Source organism: Chrysemys picta, chromosome 5, assembly GCF_011386835.1.
Source record: "Chrysemys picta bellii isolate R12L10 chromosome 5, ASM1138683v2, whole genome shotgun sequence".
In the NCBI taxonomy this organism is placed as follows: domain Eukaryota; kingdom Metazoa; phylum Chordata; order Testudines; family Emydidae; genus Chrysemys; species Chrysemys picta.
Window position 1 is genome coordinate 46,775,987 of NC_088795.1, and position 11,714 is coordinate 46,787,700.

The window sequence follows — 11,714 nt, forward strand, 5'->3', positions numbered from 1 at the left end:
ATGCTACCTAAATTCTTTCACTACCCAGTACAGTTTCAATTCCTTAGTTCTTCACTCCTGGTTCTTGCGTTTGACTCTAGATCTAATAGATGTTAAACACATGCTCTATATTGTGTTCTCCAAACTGTTTCAGAAATGTCACGGGGAAGGGGACGGATGGACGTACCTCTACTCTCCTCCCTCAACAGCCTCTTTCCTGAAACACATCTAAGATCTGAACTGATCCTTTTCCTTTTTTCCTCGGAATAGGGTTCCTCCCCTTCTCCTAGATAGTGATTTAAAAAGTAACATGCAGGTGCCTCATTCCACTCTGCTGCTGAGTTACATGGATGGCACAGTAGATTCTGAGTTTTGTTGCCCAAATGGCATCGATTAACTGAGGTAAGGATGACAATCCTGGAATTTTGTATTGCTCAGTGAGTTCCATCTTAAGTATCTATTTTTTCCCAAATGGTATAGATTTAGGGGAGTATATTCAAAACAGCCTGCTGGATTTTAGTTTCATGGCTTGGAGAAAGCCAATAGGAGTTACATGGTTAAACCCTCCACATTTCTTAGAAATACGCTGCTAGTTTCTCAAAACTTTCTAAATAACTAAATTATCCTAACTCTTTCTACCTTCCTGCTTGCCCTCTGCAATTACACTTTCTCCTCTCCCACAGTGTATTCAGTTTATAGTCAGAATGTGTATATCACACATGTTTTCCAACATGTCACTTTACTAGTCTCCAACACAATGGTAAAATAATCTCCTTTAATTTACATTTGAAGCCTCTGTTCAAATATCCTACATTCCTCTTTTCTTAGTTTTTGGCACTGTCAAGCACTATGTCAAAAGTTTTAGCGTTTCACCCACTGCTTAGTCCAGATCTCTTCCCTGCTTAGTGCTTTCTAGCCATAGTAACCACAATTGAAAAAATCTGTTCTGTCCTGAGCGATTTTTTTTTTATAAATCAGAATTTATGGTGCACAGTTTCTTGCAACAGAATGCTGCAATGCAAACCTTTTCAGCTGTCGCCTCTATCCATTGAAGATATAGCTCTCTTTCTTGTTATTTTGTCCTTAGATTCATTATCTTACCTTTCTCTAAATTGAACTGGATAAGCCACCTATCTGCCCATGCTTCTAGTCGACCCAAGTCATTGTGAATTTTATTGCTTTCCTACTCTGTATTTGCTGGATTCCCCCATTTTGTATTGTTAGCACATTTTATTGCCTCAGTACATTTTCCTTCTTTCTGGTCTGTAAAGTAAATAAAATCAATACTAATGTTACGGCACTCCACAAGTCAACTCCTTCCAGTTGGAACTGCTTTCACTCACAAGCACCTTCTGGCTTCAATATTCTAGCTAGGTTTTTATCCACTAAAGTAACTCACCACCTACAACATATGTTTGAAACAAATGTAGTACATTTTGAAAAGCACCTTACAGGGCACTTTACTACAAGTGGGACAACACCATTTCCAACCAGTCCTGAAGCAAGGTAACTTAAGTTATTTAAGCTCTTAAGGAAGATGAACAAGGGCAGGGACAAAATTTTATCTAGAGGGCACTTTCAGAGTGTGACCTGCTCTTTGTAACAGCCATATATCTACTGCCTCTCTGTTCACTGTCTCCTACATACTGTGAGAATCTGATGTGTATTGTATTACCAGGGGCCAGATCCTTAGCTGATGAAAATTGATGGCACTCCATTGACCCCCATTGAGCTATGATGACTTACATCGCTGAGGATTTGTCTCAGGATGTTTAAGTGATGAATGACATTGACACTGTGCTGCGATGAAGTTTTGCAATCCTTAAAAATTAGTTTGAGACTCTTTGAAATCATGACTGTGTACACATATTGGAGTCATCAACTGTGATCAAACCCGGGATATTCTATGCCAAGAGGACAAGGCCCTAACATTTGAGCTAAGGGAACAACTGTAACTAACAGTCATAAGTAATAGAGTGCTATAGCCTTTGGGTTCAGACACTAGAAAGAGCCATCATCTCCACATGGAAGACAGTATTACACAAGAAACTTCAGATTGTCTAGAATTTGGGGGAAATGCTGCTTGCCTTACTCACACTAAAGGGACTGGCGGAAAGGGACTAAGCAAACAGGATTTCACATTAGATGAGGAAAATTTCAGAGCGGACAGGACGGGTGGCAATCTTGCCTTCCCCAAATGATACTCTTATCAGTAGATTCAACACAAAGTAGATTAACAGTGTCAGATCAGCTACCTTCACTTTCCTTAGGGCAGCAGACCTAACATACTTCATAGAGCGTACCTCAAAATATTGAAACCTTTCAAAATACATACTACAAACATGTATTACAAAGCCAGCAATTATTATTTGTACTATAATAATGCCATCAGGGCCCCACTGGGATTGTGGCCTCATTGTACAACTGCATTGTGAGACAGTCCCAGCCCATGAAAGTTTACAATCTAAATAGAGAAGACAAAAGGTTGGAGGGGAAATAGAGAAATCAAGAAGTGAAGTAACTTGCCCACTGTCATACAGCAAGTCAGTGGCTTTAAGACAGTTATCTCCTATGAAAAATAATACATTTTAAGAGAGCCTTAAAAAAAGATAATAGATTCATTTCCTTGTGAAGCCCATTGTATATCCAGGGTATGTACAAATGAAAGAGACATTCTTCTGTGCCCTTTGACTTGACAGTAAATTCCAAACACAAAAAGAGGGTCCTGTGGCACCTTTAAGACTAACAGAAGTATTGGAGCATAAGCTTTTGTGGGTGAATGCCCACTTCATCAGACGCATCTGCTTCAACCCCTCAGACAGAGACCAACATCTACAAGATCTTCATCAAGCATTCTCAAAACTACGATATCCACACAAGGAAATAAAGAAACAAATCAACAGAGCCAGCCCTGTACCCAGAAGCCTCCTGCTACAAGACAGGCCCAAAAAAGAAACCAACAGAACTCCACTGGCCATCACCTACAGTCCTCAGCTTAAACCTCTCCAACGCATCATCAGTGATCTACAACCCATCTTGGACAATGATCCCTCACTTTCACAGACCTTGGGAGGCAGGCCAGTCCTTTCCCACAGACAACCCGCCAACCTTAAGCATATTCTCACCAGCAACCACGTACTGCACCATAACAACTCTAACTCAGGAACCAACCCATGCAACAAACCTTGATGCCAACTCTGTCCACATATCTACACCAGCAACACCATCACAGGACCCAACCAGATCAGCTACAACATCACCAGCTCATTCACCTGCATGTCCACCAATGCTATATATGCCATCATGTGCCAGCAATGCCCCTCTGCTATGTACATTGGCCAAACTGGACAGTCACTACGCAAGAAGATAAATGGACACAAGTCAGATACCAGGAATGGCAATATACAAAAACCTGTAGGAGAACACTTCAACCTCCCTGGCGTCTGATGAAGTGGGCATTCACCCATGAAAGCTTATGCTCCAATACTTCTGTTAGTCTTGAAGGTGCCACAGGTGCCTCTGTTGCTTTTTACAGATTCAGACTAACACGGCTACCCCTCTCATTCCAAACACAAGAATCACTATCCCCTGATTTTCACAATATGAATGTTATCTTCTGTTTCTGTTTCTTGTTCATGATCTTTTACACTAGTTACAGAACAGTGTTCTAACATTAACACTTAAAGCAACATCAGACGTAATGTATAGCGAACAAAATTAGGAGTATTGATCTGCCTGTTTAAGCAACATGATCTATTTTATTACCTATTTTTTTAAATAAGTGTCTATGATCTTGCTTCATCAAAGTCATGTGTGTGGCTGGCCTCACACAGCTTGGCACAGGATCAATCAGATTTAATACTTAAATGTTAAGATGTGAGCTCTCCCACAGTGATTAAATGATGACAAAGTCTTCAAGGACTTTGGGTTGGGGGAGGAAGTAGGACAACAGAGAAGATAACCTTATATAGTACAGCCACTGTTTAAATCCCTTGTCCTCTTCTGGTAACTGATTCTTATGCACACTGTTCTTTCTAAATTGAACAGTTCAATTATGTTAGTCAGGATAAGGCACAAATTGGGTTTTATAGATTCATTGGAACTTTTTTCCCTCCCAACAACTCTCACTTTTTTGGAATAAACAGAAGCAATTTCTACTACATTTTATGGAAACATTTGGGTTGGAAGACATCTCTGGTGTTTTATTTTGTCCACCCTCTTGCATTCATGGTTATAAAAGCTTCCTTGGCAAAGGAATATCTAATCTAACCTTGAATATCTCCAGCCATGTTAGCAATTCCATAATCTGTCTTGGGAACATGTTCAATTGTCTCTCCCTTCTGATACAGTTTTCTAATATTCAATCAAAATTGTCCCTCCAACAGGCTCATAAATCCATCACTCTGCATTAATTTGACCTTTCATCTACATTAATTACAAGTGCCAAGGCCTTGTTCCACAAATAGACATAACAAAATTCTCATTGACCTCACTGGGACCAGTATTGGGCCCAATAAACGAGGTTTCAGTTTTAATAATAGATACAGAGACCTTGATTCTCTACTGCCTTGTACCTAGTGTAATCACTTACACCTGTGCAAAGTGAGTATGAAATACTACCTGATCAGAATGGTGTTATTTAGCACCCACTCTGCGCAGGTGTCAATGATATGCAAAGGCAAAGGAGCATCGGGCTGCAGTGCATTGCCAGTGACGGTGAGCCAGGAGAGAGACAGAGTGCAAAAAATAAATTAAAAAAAAAATCACTGTTTGTTTTGCTTATCCAGGCTAACTATGTGTGTTTTGATGCACCCATTTCCCCAACATCCTTACTCCTTTAAGAAAAAATAACAAACAAACCCTATAGTTCTTTCAAAAATTAAGCTGTAAAATAAACGTCAGATATTCCATGTCAGAAGCCAGTACTGTGCAACATGTATGTATTCTCACTTGTTATATACTTCTCTATCTCTTACTGTGCAGTACTTACTCATGTCTCACTGGGCCAAATATCATCATGAGTTCACTTTCTTCTCTATTATAGATCACCTTGATGAGTAGCTAGCTAACCATGAACGTATTCATTGTCGTTGTTGATCCCATAGTAGCTGAGCTGATGAAACCTGAAAAAAACAACCTACTATAGATTTCAGTATAACAGGAAAAAGATCACAGTGGAATTTAAACAGTCCCTGTTGGATTCATGTTGGCAACCCCCAAACTTTAAATAAATAAGGCCTTGTCTACACTACGAGAGTAGTTCGATTTTACTTGCATCGAATTTTTGTAATCGATATTGCAAAGTCGAACGTGTGTGTCCACACTAAGGACAGTAATTTGACTTTGTGCGTCCACACTAACGGTGATAGCGTCGACATTCGAAGCGGTGCACTGTGGTCAGCTATCCCACAGTTCCCGCAGTCCCCTCTGCCCATTGGAATTCTGGGTGTAGCCGGCAATGCCTTCTGGGTAACAAAATGAGTCGAGGGTGCTTTTGGGAAACTGTCGTCATCCGTCCATCACTCCCGCCCTCCCTCCCTGAAAGCGCCGGCGGGAAAACAGTTCGCGCGCTTTTCCAGTCATTGACAGCGCGGACGCCACTGTACTCCGAGCATGGAGCCCGCTGCGACCATCGCTGCAGTTGTGGCCGCTCTCAACGTTTCGCAGCTTATCATAAAGGTTTCCCTGAGGCAGATGCAGAAAAGTCAGGCGAGGAGGCTACGGCACCGCGGTGATGTCCTGAAGTCTGAGAGTAGCACAGACCTGTCAGAAAGCAGGCGACCCAGCGCCAAGGACATCACAGTGGCAATGGGTCATGTTGATGCCGTGGAACGGCGATTCTGGGCACGGGAGACAAGCACTGAGTGGTGGGACCGCATAGTGCTGCAGGTCTGGGATGAATCCCAGTGGCTGCGAAACTTTCGCATGCGGAAGGGAACTTTCCTGGAACTTTGTGAGTTGCTGTCCCCTGCCCTGAAGCGCAGTGACACCCGGTTGCGAGCTGCACTGAGTGTACAGAAGCGAGTGGCCATAGCCCTGTGGAAGCTTGCAACGCCAGACAGCTACCGGTCAGTCGCGAACCAGTTTGGGGTGGGCAAATCTACCGTGGGGGTTGTTGTGATGCAAGTAGCGAAGGCAATCGTTGATGTACTGCTGCCAAAGGTAGTGACCCTGGGAAACGTGGAGGCGATCATAGATGGCTTCGCAGCGATGGGATTCCCAAACTGCGGTGGGGCCATAGATGGAACTCACATCCCTATCCTGGCACCGGACCACCAGGCCACCCAGTACATTAACCGAAAGGGATACTTTTCCATGGTGCTGCAAGCACTGGTGGACCACAGGGGACGTTTTACCAACATCTACGTGGGATGGCCGGGCAAGGTTCATGACGCTCGTGTTTTCAGGAACTCTGGTCTGTTTAGACGGCTGCAACAAGGTATTTACTTCCCGGACCACAAAATAACTGTTGGGGATGTGGAGATGCCTATAGTCATCCTCGGGGACCCAGCCTACCCGCTAATGCCCTGGCTCATGAAGCCCTATACTGGCGCCCTGGACACTGAAAAAGAACTCTTCAACTACCGGCTGAGCAAGTGCAGAATGGTGGTGGAGTGTGCTTTTGGCCGTCTCAAGGGGAGATGGAGAAGCTTACTGACTCGCTGTGATCTCAGCGAAACCAATATCCCCATTGTTATAGCAGCTTGCTGTGTGCTCCACAATCTCTGTGAGAGCAAGGGGGAGACCTTTATGGCGGGGTGGGAGGTTGAGGAAAATAGCCTGGCTGGTGATTACTCACAGCCAGACAGCCGGGCGATTAGAAGAGACCAGCGGGAAGCGCTGTGCATCCGGGAGGCTTTGAAAGCAAAGTTCCTGAGTGAGCAGGGTAACCTGTGATTTTATAGTTTGTGTACTGAGAAGCTAAACCTGCCCCCGTTTCTTTACCCAGGTAATGTTGACTATCCTATCCAGTTACATACCCCCTTCACCCCCCCTCCAACACACGTGTCGAAATAAAAATAGTTCTACTTTGTTAAAGCACACCGTTTTCTTTAATACTGTTTTAGCGGGAATTTTTTAAAACTGGGACGCAGACTGTGGTGCGGGGCGGGTCTAGTGTTGTGATGCGAATGCAGCTTCTAAACTCAAGGATTGACAGGCTCCGCTGCGGTGGGATGCTTGTTTCAACGGAGCCTGTCACCCCTCCTGATCGGGACTGTGTGTATGGGAGGTCTATTTGACTTTGTGGCAGGGGGAGGACGGTTACAGATCCCATGCTGTGTGGCTCTGTGATCCTGTCTAAGGACCGGCGCTTAAGATCTGTAACTGCCCTCCCCCGCCACAAAGTCACAGAGCAACCCACCCCCCCCCAACATTACATCAAAACAACCTCCCAGACTAACCGGGGCAACTAGTCACTGCATCACTGCACTGTGTATGTGCCCTGCTGCTGTGCCTGCCCCCGACTATGTACCCTGCCAAAGGAGACTGTCCTGTCCAATTTCCAACCCCCTTTCCCCTCCTCCTCCAAAAGAACATGATTGAAACAGTAGTTAACAGAAACGAATTTTTTATTATCAACTACACATGGCATTGGGAGGTGAAACTTGGACGTGGGCTTGTGTCAGGCAGGAAGGAAAGAACTTTTCAAATTTTGGGAAATGAGAGCCTTCTGCTACTAGAGCTCTCTGCAGGGGTGGAGTGAGAGTTAGCAGGGACTCTGCCGCCTCTCCTTCTTTGCACTTTGGGTGAGGTGGGTATGGGACTTGGTGGCGGGGGAGGGCGGTTAGAGATGGACTGCAGCGGGGCTCTGTCCTCCTGCCTCCGTTCCTGCAGAACATCCACAAGGCGCCGGAGCGTGTCCGTTTGCTCCCTCAGTAGTCCAAGCAGCGTTTGAGTCGCCTGCTGGTCTTCCTGCCGCCACCTCTCCTCCCGATCCATGTTGGCTTGGTGCATTCGGGTCAAGTTCTCCCGCCACTGGGTCTGCTGTGCTGCCTGGGCTTGGGAAGAGGCCATAAGCTCAGAGAACATGTCCTCCCGTGTCCTCTTCTTCCTACGCCTAATCCGCGCTAGCCTCTGGGAGTGTGATTCCAGGCTAGGTTGTGAGACAGTCGCAGACGGGGCTGTGGAAATGGGAAAAAGGGAGTGAATTCCTCTGAAAGATAAATGTAGTTGTGAACAAAGAACATAGTCTTTCTCTGTGAACAAGACCATGCACAGCACCTTTCACATGCGCACTCAGCACAAGGTCGAATTCTCGGCCTTCGCATTCTGTGCCTGGGGTCTTGAACAGCACATTTGAGAAGCGAGGCAGCACAACGGAATTTCTGTTGCAGGCAGACATGGTAAGCCGTACACTTGTGGCAGTTTAAAACTTTTATATTACCACTGGCCTCATTTCACATTTAAATCAATGTCAGTCCCTGCTGCCAGCAATCCGGCAAGCGGGAACTCTGCCCCTGTCCCACCCCCTCGCGGCTGTCCCCGGGAATGATCCCTTTCGGCTGCCCCTCTCCCGCCTCCACCGCGTGGCTGCAAACCAGCGGTGACAGTTCTGTAAAGGAACGGGAAAGCAGTCCCAACACTAACATTCCCCTACCTAATTAAAAGCAGGTCACCATGGCCGACATCACCCTGATGAGGATCTCCGAGAGCGACAAAGAGAGAATGCTCCGGGAAAGCCTCCAAAGACCAGGGCCGTATGCCGCCCTGCTGTGCAGAGCAATGATCCCCGAGTACCTGATAATCTCGTGGCGCGGCAACGTGTCGTACTTCGGAGGACCCAATAAGGCCGCTCTCCCCAAGAACCTCATGCAACGGCTTTCAAGTTACCTCCAGGAGAGCTTCATCGAGATGTCCCAGGAGGATTACTGCTCTATCCCCGCACATATAGACCGCATTTTACTGTAGCTGCAGTAGCAGGGAATACACAGTAGAGCGGCTTGTGCAGGACAATCACTGAAAACCGGACATTGCTAGATTTCTTTTCAAAACTTGCACTGCCCCTTACTAAACCGTTAAGCGCCTAGGGCACACTAATCATGAACAACCCATTCTTTTAATTGTTAATATTCCTGTTTTGTTAAAAATAAATGTTTAGATGTTTACAACACTTACTGGCTGATCCTTCACCAGATTCTGTGTCCGGGGTAATGGCTGGGGACGCTTCGTAGGGGATCTCTGTAAGGGTGATGAAGAGATCCTGGCTGTCGGGGAAATCAGCGTTGTGAGAGCTGCCAACTGCCTCGCCCTCCTCATCTCCTTCCTCATCTTCCCCGTCCCCTAACATGTCTGAGGAACCGGCCGTGGACAGTATCCCATCCTCAGAGTCCACGGTCACTGGTGGGGTAGTGGTGGCGGCAGCACCGAGGATGGAATGCAGTGCCTCGTAGAAACGGGATGTCTGGGGATGGGATCCGGAGCGTCCGTTTGCCTCTTTGGTCTTCTGGTAGCCTTGTCTCAGCTCCTTGATTTTCACGCGGCACTGCGTTGCATCCCGGCTGTATCCTCTCTCTGCCATGTCTTTAGAGATCTTCTCGTAGATCTTTGCATTCCTTCTTTTGGATCGCAGCTCGGAAAGCACGGACTCATCGCCCCACACAGCGATGAGATCCAAGACTTCACGATCAGTCCATGCTGGGGCTCTCTTTCTATTCCCAGACTGCATGGCCATCACTGCTGGAGAGCTCTGCATCGTTGCCAGTGCTGCTGTGCTCGCCACGATGTCCAGACAGGAAATGAGATTCAAACTGGCCAGACAGGAAAAGGAATTCAAATTCAAATTTTCCCGGGGCTTTTCCTGTGTGGCTGGTCAGAGCATCCGAGCTCGCACTGCTGTCCAGAGCGTCAACAGAGTGGTGCACTGTGGGATAGCTCCCGGAGCTATTAGCGTCGATTTCCATCCACACCTAGCCTAATTCGACATGGCCATGTCGAATTTAGCGCTACTCCCCTCGTCGGGGAGGAGTACAGAAGTCGAATTAAAGAGACCTCTATGTCGAACTAAATAGCATCGCAGTGTGGACGGGTGCAGGGTTAATTCGATTTAACGGCGCTAACTTCGACATAAACGCCTAGTGTAGACCAGGCCTAAGTCTGTCTGTCTGTCTGTCTCTCTCTCTCTTATAATTACCGAGAGGGTGGGGAAGGGAAGGTCTAACGCTACTAGCTGTTTTGAATCTCAAATTACACTTTGTTATTTAGTTGAGGTTAAAAGCTAGAGGACTGCTACAATTCCAGCAAATACTCTCGTAAGACTACTTAATGCAACAGTAATGTGGTCTCTTCAGAGGTGCATTAGAAATGCTGTTCAGCTACATGCAGACTCTACACACTCTCTATATATTGTGTTATAAGTGCAATTAGCCATGTACCAGGATGACTGCAGCCTTCATGCTGTCCAGGATCTGGGTATCAGTGGTGAACAGCATCTTCTGATTTTCATAGCATAACTCCCCTGACATACTCTTCATTGAATTCAGTCACAGTATGGATAGAAGCTGAGTAAATGAATGTAGTGAGATTAAAGTAGGCTACTGCTGGCACCTCATTCCAGTAGGTGCCTCCTATTTGCTGGCTGGTTTGGTCCCTGGGAGCCTGCTGCATATCAAACACTCCTCTTCCACAGGACAGTTGTTATATGTTTGAAAGAAAGAATTTGTACCCTGAATAGCAATTCTCCTTTTCTAACTGACAAGCAACATCACAAAGGCAGGTGCTAGGAGCATAGCATAGCATAGCTGTCAGGATCTAAAATATCTGTAGCTGAGTCAGCCTTCTGAAGAGGAAAAAAATCTACTTTGTGAGAGAAGCTACTTAAAAACAAAATAGTACAAATATCACATCTCATTGTGCAACAACCTAAAAGTGACTTTTCGTGCAAAGAAGCCAAGATCTTTCCTGATTCCCTCAGAATTTGTGGTAGATTATATTTCAGAATTGTTATTTTAGTGCAAATTGCAGCAAAGCTGACTTTGGAAATGTTTGGATTCAGTAAACCAGAATGCAAAATTCTCCCCCAAATGTATTAGGAATTGAAATATAGTTTGACAAACAGCCTGGTCCTCCCTTCAGAAAACTGGCCAGTACAGATTCTCTCTAGATGGCAGTGGAGTTCTTTCATTTTCAAGTCTGCTTTCTTTCCCTACCCCCTCTCCTTTTCTCAGAGACTCATTTCCAATTCTACTGCACTATGATTTAACAGAGCTTTGATGCTGCAGGATGTTGACGTGCACTAATCAGATTTTTTTTCTAAAAGGATAATATACTGCTTTTTCAAAGTCAATTAACACTTAGGGCAAATGAAATGGGGAGAGTGAAAGGTCAATTACTAAAGGGTGGCCACAAAAATATTTCTGGTTTACACAGCATTCATCCAGGGATTGCAGATCATTGGGAAAAGAAAGGATATAGTAATTAGCTCATTTCACTTCTTGATGACTACCAATAGGATGGTTTAATAATTTTATCTGTTTTATTTTCAAACAAACATGATTGGTGCTAATAACTGTTTCGACTAGCCCAAGACTGTGCAATTTCAAGATGTCAGGCAGTCACCAAAGCAGATGGGAGACTGTTGTGACAATTTATACATCAGGCAAAGGTTTGCAGAGAGACTCTCATTAAAATTTCAGGATTGGAATGTTGTTAATATGTTTTATGTAAGAAAAATACCCTGGGTCATCCTAGTTATAAAATAAATAAGGGAATGAGTGAGAGAGTGGTCCAGTAACATT

General features: G+C 45.1%; 1 protein-coding gene across 1 annotated transcript; it reads right to left on the reverse strand.

Moving 5' to 3' along the window:
- Positions 1–7,532: 7,532 nt before the first annotated feature.
- Positions 7,533–9,813, reverse strand: LOC135983623 (uncharacterized). Its single transcript, XM_065596376.1, has 2 exons — positions 9,097–9,813; positions 7,533–8,102 (listed from the first exon to the last, which is right to left on the reverse strand). The coding sequence occupies exons 1-2, from the start codon at positions 9,671–9,673 to the stop codon at positions 7,627–7,629; spliced, it is 1,053 nt and encodes a 350-aa protein (XP_065452448.1). The 5' UTR covers positions 9,674–9,813; the 3' UTR covers positions 7,533–7,626.
- Between the last annotated feature and the right edge of the window lie 1,901 nt (positions 9,814–11,714).

Excerpts from the sequence above, each read along its gene's own strand:
- LOC135983623 (XM_065596376.1), bottom strand. The coding sequence starts at position 9,673 with ATGCAGAGCTCTCCAGCAGTGATGGCCATGCAGTCTGGGAATAGAAAG. Across the intron at positions 8,103-9,096 it reads ATCTGGTGAAGGATCAGCCA|CCCCGTCTGCGACTGTCTCA; the intron begins GTAAGTGTTGTA and ends CCATTTCCACAG.